The 23,993-nt window shown below is 58.0% G+C and overlaps 3 protein-coding genes across 3 annotated transcripts; 2 read left to right on the top strand and 1 right to left on the bottom strand.

Annotated features, from left to right (window-relative positions):
- Positions 1-899: 899 nt before the first annotated feature.
- SHC2 (SHC adaptor protein 2) lies at positions 900-6,250 on the bottom strand. Its single transcript, XM_088179253.1, has 13 exons — positions 5,819-6,250; positions 5,298-5,368; positions 4,865-4,925; positions 4,565-4,684; positions 4,417-4,470; positions 4,174-4,225; positions 3,873-3,999; positions 3,546-3,729; positions 3,394-3,460; positions 3,141-3,305; positions 2,626-2,927; positions 2,308-2,446; positions 900-2,175 (listed from the first exon to the last, which is right to left on the bottom strand). Exons 1-12 carry the CDS (start codon positions 6,233-6,235, stop codon positions 2,318-2,320), a joined length of 1,749 nt encoding a protein of 582 aa, XP_088035379.1. The 5' UTR covers positions 6,236-6,250; the 3' UTR covers positions 900-2,175; positions 2,308-2,317.
- A 2,611-nt stretch (positions 6,251-8,861) lies between these two features.
- On the top strand, positions 8,862-18,723 carry LOC106857148 (solute carrier family 71 member 1-like). Its single transcript, XM_014883037.2, has 12 exons — positions 8,862-9,102; positions 9,592-9,687; positions 10,174-10,236; positions 11,265-11,392; positions 11,797-11,911; positions 12,389-12,607; positions 12,782-12,895; positions 13,750-13,821; positions 14,051-14,163; positions 14,265-14,362; positions 14,896-15,062; positions 15,165-18,723. The coding sequence occupies exons 1-12, from the start codon at positions 9,019-9,021 to the stop codon at positions 15,372-15,374; spliced, it is 1,479 nt and encodes a 492-aa protein (XP_014738523.1). The 5' UTR covers positions 8,862-9,018; the 3' UTR covers positions 15,375-18,723.
- A 153-nt stretch (positions 18,724-18,876) lies between these two features.
- Positions 18,877-23,841, top strand: MADCAM1 (mucosal vascular addressin cell adhesion molecule 1). The gene is made up of 5 exons (XM_014882896.2): positions 18,877-21,450; positions 21,687-21,953; positions 22,053-22,367; positions 22,628-23,191; positions 23,351-23,841. The coding sequence occupies exons 1-5, from the start codon at positions 21,396-21,398 to the stop codon at positions 23,461-23,463; spliced, it is 1,314 nt and encodes a 437-aa protein (XP_014738382.2). The 5' UTR covers positions 18,877-21,395; the 3' UTR covers positions 23,464-23,841.
- The last annotated feature ends 152 nt before the right edge of the window (positions 23,842-23,993 follow it).

Raw genomic sequence — 23,993 nt, 5'->3', positions numbered from 1 at the left:
GAAGGACGAGGCTCACGGAAGGGGAAACGGGTGAACAAAAAGGCCGATGTTTGCTTTTCCTCCACCCTGCGAAACTGCGGGTAAACAAGGTGCAGAAATGGTTGAGTTCCCTTGAGATAACAAAGAGCGCTGGGGCCCGGCCAGCTCTGTCTGCGCGGCTCGGGGCCGGTGCCCGCAGGGCACGGAGGGGAGCAGCGTGCTGGGAGCTGCCTGGCTGCGAAATGGCAGGGCTGGGGACGCTGGCAGGGGCTGACAGACCTAGGGACATAGCTGGTGGAGCCGGCAGTGTGCTACCACCTGCTGGAAGCTGGGAAGGAGGGAGTCCTGCTATGGGAAACGGTTTGTGCAAGGACGCCCTGAATAACCGAATTGGGCGTGTCTGTTGGCCGCACATTTGAGACAAGTGCAGGGATGGGTTGGTCAGCGAGATCCCCAAGGCCCTGGGAGAGCAAGGAGGCCGCGTCCTCTGCAGCTGCTCTTATGTGTCTTCAAAAACACCTCAGCCTCCCCGTAACACCGCAGCCTCTCCATCACGGGGGCTGAAGAAGCAGCAGCCCTTCAACCCAAACCTGGGTTGAGGCACAGAGCCCCCTGTACCCACTGGCATCACACCAGCCTCAACCAAAGTGGTTAAATCCCTAAAACAATGCCCCTGCTAGCGTTTCATCCCGGCAGGGCAGCATCGCCAGGGCTGCAGGGCCAGGCACTGCCAGCGGGGGAACCACACAGGCTTGGTTCTCTGGCAGTGAAAGAAGAAAGTCGGGGCCCTCACTGCCTTTCCCTGCCTCTCTATTGAGGGAACAGTGCAATTATCTTTGCAGACGCATCACTCCATGACAAAAAATAGCAGCTGAGATGGAAGCACCATGTCCCCGCGGAATCCAGCTATCAATGGAAAATTACGCATTCATTACTGGGCTTTATTTAGGGGCTTATTTTATTCATTGGCTCAGCCAGCACTGGCCAGCCTGGATGCCTTGCCTGGCAGAGGCCATCCCCAGCGAGGGGCTGAGGGTGCTGGGGTGACCCTGCTCCCGAAGGTGGGTGCTGGCAGCAGCACTGGGCACATGGAGCAAAGCCAGGACAGGCCACCAGCAGCCAGGATTGGTGCTGGACTCCCCAGCTGGCTGCTGCCCACCTGTAGCACAGGAGCCACAGCCAGGCCCACCTGCAGCTCTGGCTCTGCTGGCTGCCACACTTACTAGTGGGTCACAGCTTGGCTTGTGCCACTCAGAGCCACCCCAAGGGGCCCAGGGGTGGGTGGCCACGTGCTGCTCCAGGTGGAAGCAGGAGGGGAGCTGGCAGCAGGAGCCAGCAGGGCCGGGAGCTGCCAGGTGTGAGGAGGAGAGGCTGTGCAGGGCCAGGCCTGGGTGCCAAAGGCCACTCTGAAGCCAGGGGGACACTGGGTGATCCATGGGAGACAGGGTGACCCAGAGGGGCAGAGACAAGTGTGACTGGACAGGATGGGTTGGCCAAGGTGAGACCAAGCAGGAACTGGTGGTGATGGAGATCTGTCCCAGCACCATGCCCAGAGGTGGCATGAACCACCTTGCTCATTTCCAGCTTTAATTAGAAATGTATTCCAAACCACAAACCCGTGCCCAGCACCAGACACAGGGCAGGTAAATGGGGCTGTGAGTGACATAAAAACCTGCCAAAGCCCCGAGCTGGCCAAGGAGCCCCACGGGCCATGGGACACCTCGTGAAGCAGTGCCAGCAGCTCAGCCCTGCCCTGCACCTTCCCACAGTAGCTCCATCCTGGCCCTGGCCTGGAGAGATCAGTAAGGGCTTGGGGCCATAGGGAGCATCATGTGGAAGCCACTCCTGAGGAGAATCCGGCTGAAAAGGGATGTCCTCAACAGGAACATCAAACAGCACCAGCGTCCGAGAGATGGTCGTGCCTGGCCCCATGGGTAGAGCCAAGCCGGGGGCTACAGCAATGTCCACCAGCCTCCATTCCAGTGCTGGGGCAAGTGGGGGGCAGCCCTGCCTGAGATGGCTTCAGGCTCCATCCCTCCTGCTGAGGCCACCAAGCAGTTCCCACCCCAACAGCGTTTCACCTGTATGTGTGGAATTAAACATCTTTGTGTCCAGCCGGGCAGGGTGCCCCATGCAGACGATGGAGGTAGGCAGCAACCAGGGAGGACCTGCAGGGCCAGGGACCACAAGATCTCCCTGGGGAGGAAAATGGGGAGCCTGACCCCAGACCTCAGGCACAACTGGAGAAGAGGAGCACAAAGGGGCCCCAGTTTTGCCCTAGGGTGAGTCCAGAGCCAGGGGAGCAGGCTATGAGGGGGACTCACATACCCCCTTGGCATCACTGCTTCCTCTGTACAACCTGGCGGAGGTGCAGCTCACTCTCTGCTGCCACGATGGGCTGCTCATTCTGCCGGTGGTGGCTGATGAGGTGGCTGATGCTCTCAAACAGCACGTCCTTGGTCCTCACCTGGAGCCAGGGCACAGTGGTCCTCAACTCAGGAGAGCTGCCTCTCGTACAGCATCCAGTTGCAACACCCTGTGCCTGCCCATGCCTGTGTTCCCCATCACCCACCCCGTGTGCTGCCCCGATCCCAGTCCCAATTGCCCACCCCATGCCCTGCCCTCACCCCCGTGCCCTGCCCTCACCACTCCCTCGGGATCCACCAGGAGCAGGTGCTTGGGCTGCCCGCTGTGCATGCCGGTCAGCACGTACTGCCCCGGGTTGGTGAGGCTGTCCCGCACCAGGAAGTCCCCGTCCATCTGCAGCAACCTCTCGGCATCCCGCCGGCTCATCTTCCCGTGGTACCAGGGCTCCCGCCGGAGCTGCTCCTCCGTGGGGGCGATGGGGGCCTTCCGTGTGGGGGGGCTTGGCCACTGGTCCTCGATGGGGGGACTGGTGCCACCCCCTGCAATGCACTCGTGGAGCTTCAAGGCATCCTCGAATGGCCCTGTGGGATGCAGGGGTTGGGGGGTGTTACACCCGGGGCACAAGGCAGGGCTGGGCTGTGGACAGACCCTAGCTCACAGTCCCCACTGCACTGCTGTCGACTCAGCCAGTGCCAGCACCTCTGGGGCTGTGGCAGGTGACCCATACAGCTGCTGGCACAGTTTGACTGCTCCACAGCAGGTTCTGCACCATTTCCCCCAGTGCAGTGGCTTACTCATGTCAAAGAGGTCCTTTTTGGGGCTCTCTTCTGCCGCCCCATGAGCCACCAGCTCTGGCTCCCAGGCGTCCAGGCTCTGCGTGTTCACATACATGTGCTCCTCGTAGTCCCGTGGCCCCAGGGTGTGGCCATCCGCCTGCAGGTACCCGTCGCAGGGCTGGCCTGCGAGGACGGCCATCACCGCTGGCCAAGACTGGGCAGGGTCACAGGGACCCCCCAGCTCATGGCTTCCCCCCACAGCAGTACCCACCCTGGCTCTCCAGGTCCCAGGGTGGCCCCAGCTGGCTGCTTGGGTCTCGTCTGGCTGCTAACCCGCCCTAGGAAAGGAGACAGTAAGAGCACTGGGGGGGACCCTGCCTGGGACCCCCATAGCAAAGCCAGCAGTGGCTCTGAGGGGCTCACCTGGCTGGGGGGGACAGAGCTGCAGGGCTGAGTGCGGACTGAGTGGCCTAGGGCTGTGCTGTGGCGGAGCCGGGAGTCAACCAGGCCCCCCGGGGGAGGCTCCTTCCCTGGGATGCTGTTGTAGTAGTCGTGCTCAGCTGCCTCCTCGTCCTCCCCCCAGGCTGACTCCTCTGCAGCCAGCGCCCTGCAGCAGGGACGGGTGAGCTGGGGACACACTGCCTGGCTCAGACAATCCCCACACCCTGCAGTGACAGGGGCTCCCAGAGCCACCCCCAGCCAGGGGACATGCCGAGGACAGGGGTGCAGCAGGGCCCCCCACCCCCCTACCTCTCTGGGGGTACCACCACCTTGGGGGGGCTGTGCAGGTACTGCTTGAAGCGCAGCTCAAAGGCCTGTCCCACCGTGCTGATGACGCTCTGCGCCAGCCCCTCGCAGCACTCCAGGATGTGGCAGGCTGTGGACAGACAGACGGATGGTTTTAGTGTTTCCCCCACAATCCCATCACTGTACCAGGATCCCCCTGAGCCACCCCTCGTGTTCCCCCCATGAGGGATCTCCGCCTCCAGCCTTCATCCCCCCCAGTGCATCCCTCCTCCACAGAGCTCCCACGCCTGGAGGCCGGTGTCACCTCTCTGGTTGATGGGGTCCTTGGCGACATAGGCGACATAGTCCGTGGTATCCTGCAGACAGAGGGGGAGATCGGCACTCATGTCCTGCTACAGTGTGGGGACCAGGGCTGGAGGAGCCAGGGCTAGGGGACAGCTCGGTCCCAGCTCCACATCCTGACCCAGGCCAGGCTGCCCCGTGCTCGGCTCAGCCATGGGCAGTCCCTGTCCCCACCACCCTGGGGGACTGGGTGTGCAGGACTCACCATGTCCCCACCGGAGGCAAAGGAGATGGACTGCATGTGGTGGTTGGCGATGATCTGCATGGGGAACACGGCCCGGGGGGGCATTAGCAAAGGGGCCACCAGCTCACAGGCTGGCAGGCTGCAGGACTTTGTGCCCAGGAACACTCACCTGGCGCGTGGTGGGGATCATGAGGTTCAGCCCATCAACGGAGATGTTGACAGCGATGCTCATGCCAGCAAAGTGCAGGTTACTCTTGCCCAAAATGGAGAAAAGGGCTTTGTTGGGAGCCTAATAAGGGAGAGGATGGTGGGGGCAAGGAAGACCACCAGGACCAGGCTTCCTGGGGTGAAGAAGGAAAGGGGAGGTCCCCCAAGAAGCCCCAGGCCCACAAACTGGGCAGGCACCCCTAGTGTCATGTCCCACAGCCATGGCTTGTCCCAGGGACGGACAAACTGAATGGAAACTCACCTTCTTCTTCCAGATGCCCTTCACACCCGGCACTGACTCATAGAGTCTGTTGATGGCTTCCCTGCAATGGTCAGACAGTGGCCTGGTCACTGCTCCAGACCCCCAGCCCTTCCCAGCTGCCCTCCCCCCACACTGCTCTGTGGAGTCTGGTGGCACGAACCCCCACAGCCCCAGGCACCGCAGCCTCCCCGCAGCGCTGCCCCACGTCATGGCCCGTGGTACGTAATCCCAGCTGGGGCCACCTCCCTTCTCCTCTTTCCACCCATTGATCGGCGGCAGTGCCCTTCGTCCATGTCCCTGCGTGCAGGGTGGATCCTGCAGGGGACGGCTCCCCCTGACCCGCATTCCCATCTCTGCACAGAGAGCACCCGGGGCCATCGGGTGGGCTTGGGATGGCACTGGCGTGCAGGAGAGTGGGACTGCAGGGCAGTACCTGGTGACCTGTGTCCGGGTGTTGAAGTCGAGGGACCTCATGGAGCGCAGCACCTCAATGCACCCCATGTACTGCGGGGGAAAGCAGTCCGAGCAGACAGCACAGCAGGGCAGGCAATGGAGAGGAGAGGCCGGGTGTCAGGGAGAAGGGCCTTCCACACCAGCTCCAGGGATCACACAGCAGCTTTCGCCCCCCATCCCAAAACACCGCATCATATGCCAGACCCCGTGCTAAGACCCCACAAACTCATCTGTGTGCCAGAGCTTGTGATGCCTCGTAAGGGCTGACAACGCTGGAGTCCCAAGGTGGGCTCCACGGCCCAGCAAGCCCCCGGCCCCCGGTCCCATCACGGAAGCTGCATGTACCGGGGGCAGCTGCCGCGGTCCAGCCGTGGGGAGGGACTCGAGCCAGGGCTCTGCCCGCAGCCGTCGGGAGGAGCGGCCGGACCCGCCGAGCCCTGCACACGCCTGGGGCCAGGGTCTCCGCGCCCTCCCGAACCGCCGGGCTCCGGTGGGACTTACCCGGACAATGTAGGAGACGCCGGGCCCCAGCACCCTCTCGTCGGGGTGCAGCCAGCCCTGCGCCGGTTTGCGGATGAAGCTGCCCTTGCGGCTCCACTCGTCCCCGCCGGGCCGGGCCCCCGCCGGCGCCGCCGCCCCCCGCGCCCGCCCCGCCGTCCCCCGCGCCCTCCCGCCGCCCGGCAGCGCGCAGGGCGCGGCGCAGAGCGGCTCGCAGGCGCCCAGGACGGCGGCCAGCCCCGAGGGGGACTCCGCCGCGGCGGGGGCATCCCGGGCGGCGCCGGCGGGGCCGCGGCCGAGGAAGCCGCTGGAGCCGGGGAACTTCCACTGCGGCATCCGCGGCAGCAGCGCGCAGAAGGTGGTGCCGTGCTCGGGCTCCTCGCCCGCCGCGGGGCACGGCGCGGGGGCCGGCGACGGCATGGGGGCGGTCAGCGGCTCGTCGCGGAAGCGGTCATACTTGGGCTCCGGGAGCATGCCCGGGGCCGCGCTCCGCTCCGCTGCCGCCGCGCTGGCTCCCACCCCCCGCCCGCTCCCCCGGGGCCGTGCCGCGCTGATGTCATGGTGCGAGCGCTCCGCCGCCCGCCCGGCCCCGCATCCTCCGCCCCCGGCCCCCCCCGCCGCGCCGGACCCGCGGCTGCCAGAGCATCCCCGTCCCGCCCAGCATCCCCGCCCACCTGAGCATCCCCGCGCACAACAGCACCCACCCCACGCCTGGGCTGCCCTCGCGAGCACGGCCCGTGGGGCCGGAGCCACCCACGCTCTGTCCTGCTCCAAACCCCCTGGACACGGCCTGCGGCCGGGCCAAAGCCCGCGGGGCTGGCGCCGGCCCTGCGAGTTTCCAGCTTTGCCGCAAGCATCGGCAGTGAGGGGTTGGGGGTAGCAGGCAGGGGAGGGCGACGGCCCCTCCCAGAGCCACAGGGCTGAGGCGCAGGCTGTCTCCCGCTCGCTTTTCGCGTTAGCTGGAGCGAAAGCGGCCAGCAGCCCCCGGCACTGCCCTCGCCCACAACAGGGACGTTTTCTGCCCTTTCCACCTCTGCATTCCCGGGAAGCGCTGCACAAGCCCAGGGCTGGCCGGGGAGGCGGGGGAGGGCTTGGCCAGGCTTCGATGCACAAGAGGGCTGCCCTACTTCTGTGCTTCTCAGCCCACTGGTCTCTTTCGCTCTGATTTCATCTGCCTCCAAAGCCAGATCTGACTCCCGCTTTGTTTATATCTGTCTAGAGGGCTCAGGCAGTAAAAAAACACAAACACTTTCTTGTTTTTCTGTTTGTAACTGCAGCAAGCAGAAGGGAAAAATCCCATAAAACCTTTAAACATTTCTGACCTCAATCGAGTAATTCGCCCTTGCTCCTGCCCCGGGGCTGCGGCGTTTTTCGAGCGGCTCAGACGACTCCAGGCTGGCTGGGTCCAGAAGGGTGAGAGACCCCAAAGCAGACCCACAATAGTTCTGCTGTGCTGGAGCCCCGGAGACCCTCACTCTTCCCCAGCCCTGCATCCCTCCATCTCCAAAGTGGTCTTAATATTGGGGCTCCATCCCCACGGCATCACAGACTCCTTTTAGCGGTTGTTTTCAGCTTCCCGAGGAGCTTCTTAGGCCGCTCTTCAGTCAAACATCCCCCAGCCCTCGCGGCAACCGGCACAAACAAAACCGGAGCCTCCCCGGGGGCCGGCCATGCCCTGGACACCACAGCAGCCTTTGTCTGTCCTCTTCACTGTCTCCTGCTCCCTGGCAGGTGATGGGGTGAAAGCCAGTAATTGCTCTAAGTGCGATCAATAAATCAAAGTAATAGAATTACATCTGATGTTGCCATGTTGGGAACTGCTTCCCTGCTCTCTGATCTCTCTCCTTGGTTTTGTTTTTAAGCCGCTGTAGAGCACTGGAACAAATCAAGCTTCTCCATGCTCTTATAAGCCGCTCCAGGAGGGTCCAAGAGGCTGGAGGTTCCCAGGGGCTGGGGGTCAGCCGAGGGAAGGCACCGTGTCCCTGTGGAGGCTACAGGCAACGTGCAGAACACTCCGGGGACCACGGGCACCTGGGGACAGCACAGCCGGACACGGTGCAGCAGCCCCGGGGAGATGGAGCTGCTGTCCACTCCCACATAAGCCCCGGGAAATCGGGAGATTACTTTCATTTTTCAGGTGCAGTTACCTGAGGGAACTTTCCCTGCGGTTTAATCACTACTTAAAGGAAAACCTCCGTGGACAAAGGCTGGATCGCAGCCTCTAGGGCTCTGCGGGCGGGCAGGAGCCCTGACAGCCTCTGGCTGCCCCACGGTGAGACCCCTCCAGGCATCCCGGGTCGCCTCCCGTGTGCATCGCTGCCCGGGGCGGCCACCTCGAGCGGGCGGGGTCGATCAGAGGGGCCCTGGCAAGTATAAAACCTGTCTAAACTGTGCCCAATTAATGTCCACTGAACCTGCACCAATGTAGTCAGCAAAACGAGCTCTCCGGCCCGTGCAGGATTAATTAGGACGCGCCCCGGGGCTGGCGGCACCGGGGCAGGAGCTGCTCCCTACGCGCAGCCCCGGGCGCGGCTGCCCCTCCCCACCACCTGCGGCACCGAGCTCGTGGGAAGAGACGGGATCGTCCTGGGGAGGCGCTTGGCTGTCACCACCCCGGGATGCCGGTGCTGAGGACAGAGCCACCAGCTCGGTACCGAGAGAGCGGCGACGGGGCAGACACAGCTCTTCCCGAGCCGCCAGCCCCGCGGTGGCCGCATGTCCTTGTTGAACCCGCCTACCCCAGTGGGGAGCGGTGCCCGTGACGGAGCAGCAGGCGCTCCAAAGGCGCCCCGGGGCCCTGGGTCGCTGCCGGTGCCACCGCCCGTTCCCGGTGCCACCGCCGGTCCGTGACATCACGATCACGCCCCAGCCAGCGGGTAGCGCCCGCTCCCCTGCCCCGTCCAGCCAATCACAGGCCAGTGCTCCCGATGTGGAAGCGGCGGAACAGCCAATGAGGTGCGCCGGAAGTGCCGGTTCCCGGTTCGGGGGCGGGGCTAGTGGGCGGGGTCGCCCCCTCCGCTCCCCACCCCCGCCCTCAGCCCCGGGCCCGGCGCTCCCCGCCCGGTGCCGGTCCGGGTCCGGTGCCGGGTCCGGGCCCGGGCTCGGGCTCGGCGCAGCGCGGCCCTGTCCGGTTCGGCCCGGCCCGCCACAGGGAGGATGGGGCAGCCGCGGCGGCCGGCCATCGGCAGCGGCCCGGCGGCGCCATGACCGGCGAGAAGAAGAAGAAGAAGCGGCTCAACCGCAGCGTCCTGCTGGCCAAGAAGATCGTGATCCGGGACGGGGCCGGCGTGAGCGCGGGGCTGGGCGCTGTCGGGGGGATGGTGGGGGCCGGGACTGACGGGAGCGGGGCCCGGGCGGTGCCGGTGTCCGGTGCGAGGCGAGGGCTCTCCCCGGTGGGCCACACTCTCCAAACCGCCCCTGTGGGCGCCGTTGCTGCTGCTGCCGGCCCGGGGCGCGGGCGCGATGGACCCGGCGGATGCTGCAGCCCGAAGGATGCCGTGGATGGGCGCTGCACCTGCCGGCTTTGTGCCGTTCTTCCGGTGCGCTCTCGTTCCTGGGCAGCAAAACCAGCGCGGGCCCGCACCGGGAATCTCCCACTGTCCTGCTGGGGTTGGATTTAAGCATCCTAGGCTGCCTGTAGTCTGTGAACAGGAAGAACGGTTCAGAAGCATCTCTTTCTGTCTTCACTCGCGTTTTGGATCCCGCTCAGCTGCGTGAGCTCTCTGAAATGCAGGACGAGGCTGCTGAAAGGTTTTTGACTTTGCTCTGTTTTGCAGCGACAGGGGATTGGGGAACCCAGCGTGTACCACGCCGTGGTGGTGATTTTCCTGGAATTCTTTGCCTGGGGGCTGCTGACCACGCCAATGCTGACAGTGAGTGTGTCTCCATGGGAGCTCTCCTGGCGCTCCTGAGAATTAAGGTCTTAGCACAACCTTTCCTTGGGGAATTGTGGAAAAGGAGTCTTTGATTATGCAAAAACATTTCCACATATTAGCCTGATAATATAAAATGCAAATCAAACATACAGACAGCACAGAGGGACCCGCAGAGAAGTGACGTGGTGACATAAAGTAAAACCACAGGGGGTTCATGTGATGGGGAAGGGCGTGTTTGAGGCTCTCTGAGCCTCACCCAAGCATGCTGGAACCATTTATAGTCCTGGAAAATGTTAAGGACAGTTGTTTTCCATACTGGAAAGGGTAGGCAGAGCTCCTCACGTGGAGACATTGTTGCCAGGATATTTCCCGTTTTCCCTGGATTGTGCCCTTCCAGGCCTCTAGCTGGCAGATGCTTACAGAAATTTTGCAAAAGTTGCTAGCTCTGACTTTTTCATTTGGTTTTGTTTGTCTTCCCTCCAGGTCTTGCACCAGACTTTTCCTCAGCACACATTCCTGATGAATGGCCTAATTCATGGAGTCAAAGTAAGGAATATTCCTTCCAGGATTTCCTTTAAATCTGATATCGGTGCAAGAAGGATAAGCCATTATTATCTATATAATTTGCTGATGTTAGCCAATATTTGGCCAGTTTGAGGGAGCTCTGGCAAACCCAATGCAAAAGGAAGGACACAGTCATGGGACAGCTTGTTCAGCTGATTTTACTGGGCAGAAGTGGCAACTTGCTGTTTGTCAGCGTGGGGCTGGAGTTACAACAGCTGTGTATTTCAGCTGGAAATATTCTCATCAGCATGAGATCAGCCCTGTGCCCATCCTCTGGAGCATAACAGAATGGCAAATCAGTGATATCTAAACTTGTTAGTGATTGAAGCCAAAATCAAGTGGCCTCAGTGACCTCCAGGCAGGAGGTGGGAATGTGCTGTGGCACAGGGAGTGGACCTGGGGAGCTTCTTCCACTAGACCAGCATTCCCAGAGCAGAATTGCAGGCAACAGTTGTGAACAGGCAATAGTCCTGTGTTCTGACTGGGGCTTCAGGCAACACAGACAGTTCTTGGCTGTCTCTGGCAAGAGGATCTTGGAAAACAGCCCCAAATGGGTTTGCTGGGCACTCCTGTCAGCACTGAAAGGCTCTGCCCTGCCTGCCTCTGGCTTGGGAGACATGAAAAGGCCTTGAATAATTTTATTTATGCTTAATGAGCCTGGCTTCTCATTGTGTCTGTCCTGTCTCCACCTACAAGAGAAAGCTTTCCCCAGAACTGCAGCAGCTGTTGCCATGGTGGAGCTGTGCCAGCAGCTTTCCAGGTCCTGGCAGGGCTGCCTGGGTGCCCACAGCACGGGCAGAGCTCTGCAGGGAGCAGGAGTGTTCAGTGGGGCCTTGCTGGTCTAGGATTTGTTTTTCTCTCCCTAAAATGATATGGAGAGTTTAATAAATTGCCCTGTTGTAACAGCATTGCTGCTTGTAGCAATCAGTACTGCGTTGTCTCCTCCTGTTATTGAAAGCTCTCACTGAGGGGTTTCTCTGTCCTCTGGTCTGTCTGTCTGTCCATCCCAGGGTCTGCTCTCTTTCCTAAGTGCCCCGCTGATTGGTGCTCTCTCTGATGTCTGGGGCAGGAAATCCTTCCTCCTACTCACAGTCTTCTTCACGTGTGCACCAATTCCCCTGATGAAGATCAGCCCGTGGTGAGTTCACCCTCAGTACAGCCCCAGGGTTCTGGAGAGGGGAAGGAGCACGAGGCTGAAGGAGGAGGGTTTGCTGGTGCTCGTTTCAGGATGAAATGAAAAAGCCTCATCCATCTCAAGAATGGAGGAGGATGCTCAGCCTGGAGACTGACTTGTCTGGTTCTGCTGGAGAGTTCAGTTGGGAATAAAGAGTTGGTCTGTCCTCTGTGCTTGTTCCCTTACTCAGTGCATTGTTTCTATTAGGGAACATAAGTGGTAAAACTTCAGGGGTCTCCAGACCAAGACTCCCAAGTTCTTGTTCTGGTGCAGTGGATGGACTGAAAGGAAAACAGAGGAGAGGCTCTCCTTCAGCAGCTGTGGACTGTGGTGTGGTTGCTCTCTAACTCTGCCTTGGGCTCTTGCAGGTGGTACTTTGCTGTCATTTCCATGTCTGGAGTGTTTGCTGTCACCTTTTCTGTGATTTTTGCCTACGTTGCCGATATCACACAGGAGCATGAGCGCAGCACAGCGTACGGCCTGGTAAGGAGCTGAGTCACTGTCCTGGCTCTTGAAAGGAATATCTGGGGCTTTGCAGGTAGGAGAGGTATAAAATTAGGGTGGGAGATTTATTGACTAATCATAGTCTCCCTATCCTTCTGTTTGGGATTTAGCTTTGGGGAGGAGGCTGATCTCTGCCTGCTCTGAGTGCTGGCTGTGTTGTATAAACCAGCCTGGCCCATGAGTTTTTCCACACCAGGGAAGGGGGGGCCTGTGATGCTTGGTGTGATCCTGCTCTTCCTGTAGCTTTACTGACAGGACCAATGGGAATTGATTTCCCTTTGCTAGAACTTAGCTCAGCTGCACCAAGAGAATATGTCATCTGTCTCTGCACAGGAATCCCTGTGAATTCCTGTTTACTTCTCCATGAAAGATGCCAGAAGGAGTTCCCCAGGGTCACTGGGGAGGAGGAAATGGGCTCTAGGGAGAAGAGGCTGCAGGGATGTTTTATGCTTCCAGGTCTCAGCCACGTTTGCTGCCAGTCTGGTCACCAGCCCAGCCATCGGCGCGTACCTTTCCCAAGCCTACGGTGATACCTTGGTGGTTGTGCTGGCTTCAGGGGTTGCTTTGCTGGATATTGGCTTCATCCTGCTGGCTGTGCCTGAGTCACTGCCTGAAGAGATGCGCCCAGTCTCCTGGGGAGCCCCAATCTCCTGGGAACAAGCTGACCCATTTGCTGTGAGTGAGCCTGCTGCTGTTTTCCTGTGTGCTGGTAATGCTTAATGCTTTACTCTTGCTCATTTTTAAAGTGTTAAGCCCTTGGTTTGGCTGTCTTTGTACCTGGAGATTTTTCAGTGCTATTAAGTCAAATTTAAAAGCATTGTTTCTCATTCCACACCCCTTTCCCTGCAGTCCTTGCGGAAGGTGGGTCAGGACTCCACAGTGCTGCTCATCTGCATCACCGTCTTTCTCTCCTACCTTCCCGAGGCCGGCCAGTACTCCAGCTTCTTCCTCTACCTGCGACAGGTCAGTCTCTGTCAAAGCTCTGGGTGCAGCAAATCCTGGCCAATAAATACAATCAGAGTTGTGTCACCTGTCCCGAGGTGGCTTTTCTTGGCCAATAACTCAGTAAAGCTAAAATTGTAAGAAACAGGGATTTGTTCCAGCTCTCCTGAAGAATGTGTGAGCCTTGTGACTGCTCTGTAGGTATGGCCAGGGGCAAGGCCTCGTTTGGCTCCTTGCTGGTATCTGCCTGGCTGTCCAGGCTGTGCCACCTTCAGGCACTGGAAGGGGAGCTCAGTGATTTAAAACGAGCTCAGTGATTTCTTCAGCCAGAGGAAAATCTTCTGTTTGATTCCTGTAGCAGCCCAGAGGCAGTGGATGTTAATGTGCAGGTCCCCGAGAAGCAATTCAGTAAACATTGTTCGGTAAAATTAGCAGATGAGACTCGGTTTCTTCCTGCAGAAAAAGCCAATTCTTTATTCACAAAGCTCATATTTATACAATTATCAGAAGGCACTGTGTTAGACCTAATTGGCTAACAATACACTGACAGTTTATTGGTCAGTAAATGGCCAGGGTGTACATCTGTCAAATCTCTCTCTTTTTGGCTAGTTTACATATTTTGTTCAGTGATTCCCATGGGACAGATTTCCTGTTTATTACAGGTGCAAACTGTTTTTCTCTACAAGAATAGTTTGTTATGCTAACTGCTTCTCATTCCTCTAATTCTTCCTTATGGGAACTTACAGGCCAGCTGGTAAGGCCTTTCTTTTATAATATCTCTACCTGTATGCAACAAACATGAATGACACTGATGGAGGGGTTCTTGTCACCTGGTGCAAATCTGCCTGAGAAGTCCGTCTTTGATGTTTTTACAGGTCATTGGTTTTTCCTCAGAGACTGTAGCTGCCTTTATCGGTGTAGTTGGAATTCTCTCTATACTGGCTCAGGTGAGAAGCAATTTCTATGGTGGCTTGAGCAGTCTACTGTTAGAATGTCCAAAATTTCTGATTTCGGGGCCACTGAGTTGTCAGAACTCCTGTGGTCACACAGACTTTTAAAACAGAGATCTTAAATTGGGAGGGACCTGTAAGGATCATCAAAGTCCCTCAGGTTCCTGTCTCCTGGCGTTGCCCTCTTTCTTTGCCCCTGCTTGAAAGCCCCTGTTTTTCTTTCCAGACAGTTGTGTTGGGAATTCTCATGCGTTCAATAGGAAATAAAAACACCATCCTCCTGGGACTAGGCTTCCAGATCCTGCAGCTTGCTTGGTACGGCTTTGGATCACAGCCTTGGTGAGGGTTTGCCCACATTTCTCTCCCTCTGTGGCCACTCCCACCCTGCAGCACAGGGCGAGGCTGTAGCTGTTGCTCACAGCTGCCTCTTTCCTCCCCAGGATGATGTGGGCAGCAGGAGCTGTGGCTGCCATGTCCAGCATCACCTTCCCAGCCATCAGTGCCATGGTGTCGAGGAACACGGACCCTGACCAGCAGGGTGAGTGCCTGGGGACCCATCTGATGGGTGGGGGTTCATCCCAGCAGGTGCTGAGCTGGCACAAGGGCAGGTTCTTGGCCATGGCGGTGGAGGGATGGGCAGGAACATTTGTGTCACTGTACTCACAGCAGTATTGACACTCACTTTGACCATGGCTGGTGCTTTACAAGGGAACTCCCAAGTCATGCAAGTGGGTGTTTGATGTTGTCTCTCTGAGGCAGAGGAGGCTGCTGCATTTTGCCTGCCTCACAGTACATCTCCGAGTCCTCAATTAAATTCCAGTTCATTGGAAATTGTTGCTTGACGTGCACATGTTTATTTCAGTGTGTGAAGCAGCAAGCCCAGCATTACTGATTTTTGTAGAAACTGGCACTGAGTGAAGCTGCTCATCTGCAAACCCCTCCCCCTACACATCAGCCCAGATTCAAGTGCTTGATCCTGTCCCTAAATATCTCTAAATATGTAATCCTCAAATAAAACAAGTTTCTTTGGAAAGCTTGAGACATTTCCCCCCTTCCTCACTCTGTCCCCAGGTGTGGTGCAGGGGATGATCACTGGAATTCGAGGTCTGTGTAATGGCCTGGGGCCGGCCCTCTATGGTTTTGTCTTCTATCTCTTCCACGTGGAGTTGAATGAAATGGCTGAGGTGGAAACTTTGGGCAAGGCCTCCAAACCCAACATGGCCAACCCTACGGATGAGGTACCTGTTCAGCTTCTCACTCTGTTTGCTGGGCTGTGTTTGTGGGTTGTGTTTGCCCTCATGCTTTGAATCATTCCTGTCTCTCTCTCTCTCTCTCTACAGAGCAGCATCATCCCTGGGCCACCCTTCCTGTTCGGGGCGTGCTCCGTGCTGCTGTCGCTGCTGGTGGCCCTGTTCATTCCAGAACACAACCTGGCACTGAGGTCAGGCAGCCACAAGAAGCACAGTACAGGGGCCCAGGCCCACCCCCACAGCCCACCAGCTGGGGGGTCTGATGGCAAGGAGCCCCTGCTGGAGGACAGCAGTGTGTGAGGTGGGACAGGGGACCTGCCTCGTGGCTTGACTCCACATCAAGGATGGACTCAGCAGGAGCTTGGGGAGGGGGAGAGAGGAATCCGAGGTAACAGACTGTGCCACTAACAGCTACTGAGGAGGGACAAGGTTTCCCTTCGAGCCAAATACACCCAGCTGGTGCAAAAATGGAATTGTATCACCTGGTGCTGATGGAAAGGGGAGATACGGAACTGCTCCACTGCAGGGATAGTTCTGGAATGCAAACCTGCCCTTGTGCGTGACCCCTGTGTGCCCTGCCAAACCCTCTGCTCGCCGGTCAGGAGACATGGAGCCAGCCTGGGCTGTTTGGTGGGAGCTCACTGAGCTACCCCTGGAATAAAAGATGGCATTTGCTCCATGCCCCATCCCTGATACAGCTGGTTCCTGCTGCTGGCCCCTGGCACCCCTGCACACACTGTGTGCTGAGGGGATGGGGTGCATGTGTGAAGCACAGGGAGTGCAGCTCTGAGCTTCCTCTCTGCTGGAGGGCCTGAGGAATTTGCCCATTCTGCCCCAAGTGAAACTTAGACCAAAAAATATAAATCTACTTGACTTAATGTTCTCATGAAGAGGATAAAAATGAAGAAGTTGCAGCTGACACAAGGGAGAATGGGCAGGTGCGAGAAGGGCAACTACATGAATTACTAACACTTGGATGGCCACAATGGCTGTTGTTCTGCTTGGTTTTCTTTTTATTGTCACTCTGAGGTGGCATTTGCCTGTTGCCTCCATGGGCAGTAGGTAGAAGGATTTTTCAGAAATCTTTTTCTGAAGCTATGCAGGTTGTTTAAGAGATAGAGTTCTCTGGCAGGTTGGAGAAACAACTTGGCTGTGCTGAGCACTTTGGACATGCGTGGTTTCCTGAGAGAAAGGTCAGAGAAATGATTGTTTACCTTGTATAAAGCACGTTGGTTTGCCCCTGGGCTCCTGCCATCTGATGCTAAACCCAAAGAGTGTCCAGAGCAGGTTTGTTCTCAACCCAATAGATGATGATGAAGGTTGTGTTGATTTGGACTTAGGGGTTCGGATTCCATGTGGTATTTCTGAGCCTGCTGTGGAGGCTTTTGTGTATGGAACAGTGGAACTGCAACCTCTGCTGCAGGCTCAGCTGTGCTCAGAAAGTGCAGGAGGTGCTTGGAGCGTTGTGAAAAGAGCTGAGGCAAACAAGGAACGTGTGGTTGTTTATAGAAATGTGGCAGAGGGCAGGAAACAATTGTTCTCATTTGAGTAGATAAGAAGTGGTGGCATTGAGCAGTTCTGGGAAGTAAGGACCAAACTGAGGACACTTCAGTAATCCTTTGTTAAAGAAATTGAGGGTGCAGCAGCCAAACCAGTCTTGCCTTGGCTGTTCTCTGGCTGGGGTCCCCTCTCTGTGGGTTTGGGGAAGGTTACCCAGGGGAGAGCAGCCAAAAGGGAGGCAGTGCTGGCCCTTTACATCGTGGATCTTTGCAGACACACAGCAGCGATTCCAAATGCCATTTGGTTATCAGAAGTGGGTGTTTAAGTGAAAGAGCTGACTGTTTTGCATTGATCTGGCCTTGTGGCAGCTCCTGTGCTCAGAACTAGGAGCAGCTGGGACACAGATGGATGCTGAGGTGGGTCTGGCTGCAGGTCTGGGGAGCAGAGCCAGCAGGAACTTCCTTGACTTGCTGTGACTCCATTTTTCCTAAGCTCCTTATGGTGACACTCCCAATTCCCAAACATTAGTGGGATGGTCAGTACTGTGTGTGCATGGCAAGCTTTTATCCTGAAGGAAATCCTGTCACTTGCACTTCCAGGCAGCAGTTCCCCCACCTCTGTGTTCCTCACAAAAATGCCTTTTTTAAATGGGACTTTTACTGAGTCCCCAGTCTGTTGATTTACAATGGATTAAAGTGAGCTGAAGTAGGTTTTTCCCACAGATGAGGTAAAACATGGAATTGTTACCTCGCTCACACGGAGGCACTCGGAGCTTCACGGGTACAATATAGCGACGTGTTACAAAAAAAAGAGCATAATTTATATGATATAAAGTATATAGAGATATATTTTTAAAAGTCCTCTCCCTTATTGCATAGTTTATTGAAACCAATGTGTTTCTGGTCCCATTCCCTCTCACCACTGCTGCTGCCTGCGGCCTCAGCCTCTCCTTCCCCTCACACCCCAGAACTGTCCAGCAATCTTCCCTCCCTGGTCATGTCCTCTGAATTTCTGGTGATGCTGACTTGTTCATCGTGGGCCTGGAGTGTTTTGGTCCCTTCGTCAGCCCCCAAACTCGGGGCCAGGTGCTGCCAGCAGGTGACTGCCAGGTCAGGGGCTGTGGCCTGGTTGGTGACCAGCTGTGCTGTCACCAGTGATGGCACTGGGCACCAGTGGGATTACAGCACTAGCAGCTGGGGTGGGGATATGGCAGTGGGTGGATGGAGGGGGGTACAGCACCAGGCAGCAGCAGGACATCTACAGGTGCCATTACCAACAGAAAGGCGACTTGTGCTGGTGTGCAGACCTGGGAGCAGGGGTTCTCCGAGGCTGGGAGCAAGCAGGGATTCCTTCCCACCCTACTGGGGTTCCTCTCACCTGGTTGGGTGGGACCTTGGCCCGGTGCCTCCCCTTCCCTCGGCACAGGGCTGTGACCCCTGCACTGTTCTGCCTTGATGTGACAGGGCAGGAACTGGGCCAGGTGGTGCTGGAGCCGGAGTTACCAGAGCCAAATGAAGAACGACTTGTTCTGAAGGGCCGGTACTTCTGCAGCATCCCACGTGGAGGCTGGAAAGGCTGTGTGGAGCATTCAGCTAATTTTGCCAATTCTTGTTACTTTATATAAAAATGCAACTTTTTAAAAAGGAGTCTTTTCTTAAAATCCGCTTGATCTGCTGTGCAGTGCCTGAGCCTGGCTGTTTAACATTGGGATTCCCAGGATTTGTCTGCAGGGACTTAAAATCTGGGATGGTAACAGCAATGCCCAAACACAAGGCAAAAATCATCTCAACCTCCTGTCAGCAGTCCTGGCAGATCAAGAGTGAGTCTCAACTGATTTTGTTGCATTAAAAATCCAAGTTACTCCATTGCTTTCTCTTTTGCCATTAATTTTGCAAAGTAGTAACTTTTTACTTCCCTGTTTTTATTCTTTTTCTGCACTCCAAAGGCTGTTGACAGCTATGGTATCTTTAAGCGTGGGCACTCGGCCCCACTTCTGCTCTCTCACAGTTCACCATCACGTGTGTTTGTGTGTCTCTTTTTTAAGCTAACGATAAAATGTATTTATTTCGGTTCAGGTTGTGTTTGGAGCTGGCTAATCTCTCCCTCTGATGGATTATTTATTAAACTGCTGCTTTCCTGTTGTGTCCAAGGTCTCTGTGTTCGTTCCTCTCCATCACCAGTGGTACCAGGCAGCTTCTGCCCAGAGTTGAAATGCCCCATGAGAATTATGTGAAAATGTGGGACAGGCTTGGGAGAGCTGGGTCGGGGCTGCCGGTCCCTGTCCCAGCCCAGGATGGGAAGCAGGTCCCTGGCTCCTGCCTGTCCCACTGGAGCCTCCTCCTGGACTGGTTTTCAGTAGCCCCGACTCTATTGTCTTAATTTTCAGCCAGGCCTAATTTAGATCTTATCTGACTCATTTAAACACTCTTTGTGGTGGCTGAGGATGGTCCTAAGTGACTAATATAATCCCAGAAAATATAAACACATCCAAGTCAGCTCTGGGATGAGAACTGGTGCTTGATGGATGGTATCCTGGAAACATGAGCCATTACACAGCTTGATGCTTCTGTATGTATTTCCTCTGGCCTGGAGCTAGCTTTTGTTTTGTTTCCATCTTTAATTGAGAGAAAATCTCTAACTTGTCTCATGTGATATCGCTGGAGAACAAAGGGCAGGTGTTGCAGTGCAGGATGTTGTTGACCACCCTTCCCCCTGGTGCGGTGGTTCCTGGGGCAGTGGCAAAGCCTTGTCCCTTTTGGTGGTGACAGTCTGGGGCTAGACCCCGACCTGAGGGGCTCGGGGGGTATCCTGTGCTGGAGACAGCATTCGTCCCTTGGTGGTTTGTGTCTCCACACTGAACTGTTTTGTTTCCTGAGCAACATCTCTGGACAAAGTATTGCCCAGCACAAATCCCCCTGCTTGCCCTGTGGGAGGAAGCACAATCGACTTCCAGGAAAGGTGTTCAGGCCCCTGAGTCTGGAAAACCATCGTTCCCTTCGTTCCTTCAAAGGCTTCCTGTGGGGCGGAAAACACTCCTGATGCGTAAGCTTGCTCCTTCTGCCCTGTGCACGCGAGCTGGTGATGTCCCTGTGCTGTGCCCAGGGCAGCGGGAGCTCCTGTGCTCCTCTGGGCTGGGGGAAGGTCTGAATCCATGCAGGAGAGGTCCCAAGCAGGTGGTGGAATAGGGGTTGAGGTGGGTCCACTGCTCAGGGGCTTGGTGAGCGAGAGCTGCCCTGGGGGCTCTGCCAGGTCGTTCTGAGCTGAGCAAAGTCCCCTGACCTGCCCGTGGCTCGGTGGCTGAGCCATTGGAACTGGAGGGTTGTCAGGTTTCCATTACTTCAGTTTCCTCTGCAGGTGGCTGGAGCAGCTCTGAGCACTTCCAAGCCCCAAAACAGAGAAGTGCAGCACAAGGTGCTGGGCTTTCTGGTAATCACTGATTTCTTGAGGTCCTGGAAGAAAAAGGGAAGCCTCTTTTTAAGACGAGGTGGTTCTGTAAATGCTCAGCTGTCATTCAGACACTGATTCAGGGGTTTTCTTATCTCACTGGTGCCACAATCAGGGTTATGGGAGAGGAAGGTGAAACCCTGGCACCATGTGTGTGTCCTCAAGGTTCCCAGACTCAATTCTGGGAAGAGCCTGGCAGTGTGGGAGCAGCCCTGGCTATGGCTTGTCCCAGGGTTGGGCAGGGGGGCTCTGGCAGCTGCTGGAAAATCCGGGAAGTGGCTCTGTTTACACAGGATGGAAGGAACAAAAACCTCAGCATCATTAATCACCTGCTTCGGCTGAGTGTGCATATTTGGTGGGGAGTGTTTACAGAGCATTTCCTTGCTCAGAGGCCTCTGGCACCCTCAGAGAATTAACGGCATGACCTCCTAAAAGGATGCGTGGCACACCCAGTGCACGGAGATGCCTTTCAGAACAGTTCCCAGATGGGAAATGAAATGTCCAGGTCCTGTGATGACACTGGGTGCAGAGATGGGCACGTCCCTCCCTCAGCCCTTTAGGACCTTCCCCAGCCCTGGCTGCAGCCTGGCAGGATGGGATGGGGCAGAACAGGACTCATCTCTCCACGGGGAGCTGGGCAGCAATGACGGAGTGATGCCAGACTCAGTGTGGACCCAGGATAGATGCTGGGGGCCTTGAGGTTGGATAATGAAGGGTGTTCGACACCTTCTCTGTGGTAACATTTTCTCCATATTTACCACAAGACCGACCCTCACAGGAACACCTGCTTCCATCCCTGAAAAAGCCCTGTTTGAGGAATAAATGCACCCAGCAGCAGGGCTGACCACGGGCCCTGGCTCTGCTTTGGGGGTAGGGGCTGACAGGGCCCTTTTCACAACTGTGTGTCCCCAGCAGCTGTTGGAGTCATGGAAGAGTTGGTTTGCCAGGGGCTCGGGGGAAGGGGTGATGTAGCCTGCGAAAAACAGGGATAGAGCAGAATCTGAGCCACATCCCGGGGTGCAGGTGTCTGTGCCGGGCTCCCTGGTGTGGTGATGGGGGTCCCTGCAGCCACACTGTGACCCTTTGGGACAGGGGCTTTCCAGGGTTTGGGGGGGCTGCCGGCTTGGCCGTCGGCTGGGTGTTGTGTAAGAGCCGAGCTTGGAAGAAAATCAGAACTCTCCCTCTGGAAATACCCCTTGGGCTGGAAGTTGCGGAGGTCCCGGGGCAGATGCTCATGGGGGCGGTTCCTACAGGGCTTAAAAAGGGCTGAGGTTGGAGCCGGCGGCCAGAAGGAGACAGCCCCGGCCAGCGGCACCCGCTCCTGGGAGACGGAAAGGAAGGAAAGAAGCGAAAACCAGCCCTGCTGCTGCCCTGTGGATGATGGAGCCGGCTGCTGTCCTTCTCCTCCTCGGCTCGCTGTGGGGCTGCAGCGGTGAGTGCCGTGGGGCCAAGAGCCACCCTAATTCCCTGACCCACTGTGATGCCCTGCCCTGCCCTGCTGCTGCTCCTCTCCTTGCTTCTCCCTACGGCCCCAGGACCTCCCTGTCACCGAACCATGACAGCCACCCTGGCCCCAGCCCACTGCTGTGGTTCCCTGTCCCGGTGCTCGTAGCTACAGAGTGCTGATGGCTGTCCCCTCCCCTGACCTTGCACTTTCCTCCTGCCCAGGACGCCCTGCTAACAGGCTGGTGGTGACACCGCGGGACCTGCTGGTGCCATTTGGGGGCTCGACAGAGCTGAACTGTTCCTTGGCCTGCGCAGGGGGCAAGGTGGAGTGGATGGGGCTGGACACTGCCCTGGGGACCATCTCCTCCTTCTCCACCCACAGCATCCTGCACATCAGGTATGCCACCGTGGCCACAGAGGGCACGAAGATCTGCCAGGGCAGGTGCCAAGGGCAGAACTACCAACAAACTGCCAGACTGAAGGTCTATGGTAAGCGGTCCCCAGGCCTGGATCCCCAAGGCAGCTCCTTTCCTCTTGAGCTATGCTGTGCTGCCAAAAATCACCCTTGACGCTGCCACTCCTTTCCAGCCCTCCCAGACACGCTGAGGCTGGAGGCAGTTCCCCAAATCCTGCGCCCGGGATACCCCGCCAAACTGAACTGCTCGGCCACACACCTGTATCCTATCGATGGGGTGGCCCTCACCTGGTACCGGGGGCACCAGGTGGTGGAGAACACAGACTTTGAGTTTTATGACGACGATGAGGAGCTGTATAATATCGTTTCCATCCTGTCCGTGGACAGGACAGAGGTGGCAGAAGGGGTGGAGTTCAGGTGCGAGGTAACGCTGAATGTCGGGCAGGAGACATTCACCCGGGTGGCATCTCTGGTGTCAAGTGCAGAGGGTGAGTGCCAGGAAGGGCTGAAGACCCCAACCCGCATGTACCCCCTCCCCTGGAGCCAACCCCCACTGGCGTGTGCCCCTCAGAATAGCTCTGCCAAGCAGGAGCAGCCCCCACTTCCTCACCACTCCTGAATCCCCCATCCCTGTACCTGTCCCTCCTGGCAGTGCCCCTTTGCTCCTGCTCACTGTGCCCAGGGAGTGGTGGAGGCTGGGGCTACAGCAAAGTCACCTGTGACCAAGTTCACTGCTACGTGTTTGCAGCTGTGATGGAGCAGCCGGCGGCCGAGGTCACCTCCACGGGGAGCCCCAGCACAGCCAGGCCCGTGGCCACCGCAGCATTTCCTGCAGGGCCGAGTGTCCCTACAGGTGGTCCCACCACAGCACGGGAGCCCAACACTGGGACCACTCTGGATCTGGCTGTTGTCACCAACCCCCCCTCCACGGAGCCCTCTGCGCCCCAGGACCTCATCTCAGGCAGCCCCACTGCACAGGTGGCCACCACAACTCTCCCTGGCTCTGGCACGGCGGGGACAAAGCCATCTGCGGGGACAATGCCTGACTGCAGCCTGCAGATCTGGTCGCTGCCTCCCACCGGGACGCGGGGCATGGCCCTGCGCATCGAGTGCCACGCTCGGTGCGCCGGGAACGCCACGGTGGGCTGGCTCCGGACCCCCGCAGCCCTCTCGCAGTACCGGGAGGAGACCGCGGGCAGCAGCTCCGCGCTGCGGCTGGACCGCGCCCAGCCCTGGCACCAAGGCCACTACGAGTGTGTCCTGCTCGGCCACCGCAGCAAGATGGTCAGCCTGGAGGTGATGGTCATGGATGGTGAGTGCTGGGGACCTGCGGAGCCCTGCCCTGCTCTGCCCTCATCGCCTGGGTGGGGCTGCAGCCCCTCGTGTCGGGGCCACAGTTGTTGCTGGGGGGATTTGCTCACCCCTCGGCATTTGCTGCCCAGGCTGCCATAACAGCTCTTTGTGTTTGCAGATTCCTTCAGCTTCAGCCCTGCCATTGCTATGGGGACAGCGGGATCGCTCTTGGGACTCATCGTGACCGCTGCCGTGTCTCGACGCTTGTGGAAACGATTCAGATCTCTGTAGCAGCTGCCCTGGAAGTGGGAGCAGCCAACTGGTGACCCCTGCCTTCAGCCGTGTCCCTGCTGTCCCCTTGTCTGTCGCAGGCCTCGCCCGGCCCCTGGCCAGCAAGAAGGAATGGGAGCAGGAGGGGGAGCAGCCGCCTGCTGCCGCGGGAGGGAAAACCCAGCAGGGCAACGAGGCGACACAGGGACGAGGCCAGGGACGCGTCCGGGGCTGGATCCCCACGGGCTGGCACCGAACACTGGGCTGGGTCCGGCGCCTGGGGCTCCCGGCACCAGCGGACGGGCGGGAGCACGAAGGCCGCTTGTCTGTCGCAACAGAAGGTCCGAGGCAGCTCCGGGGGGAGCTTGGGCTCGGCGGGCGGGTGGGACCGGTGCTCCAATAAAGAGCTGTTTTCGTTCGAGCCCTGAGCAAGTGTCCTTTGGGCCTGGGCGGTCGCGGTCCCGGTCCCGCGGCCCCTCACCGGCCCAGGACACCGGCGGCATCCGCGGCGCCCGCACGGTTGCCAAGGGCGGGGCATCTGCCCGCAGTAA

Source organism: Sturnus vulgaris, chromosome 26 (genome assembly GCF_052056855.1).
Source record: "Sturnus vulgaris isolate bStuVul1 chromosome 26, bStuVul1.hap1, whole genome shotgun sequence".
Taxonomy (NCBI): domain Eukaryota; kingdom Metazoa; phylum Chordata; class Aves; order Passeriformes; family Sturnidae; genus Sturnus; species Sturnus vulgaris.
The sequence above is the reverse complement of the archived record's forward strand: the minus strand, read 5'-3'. Positions and strand labels throughout refer to the sequence as shown.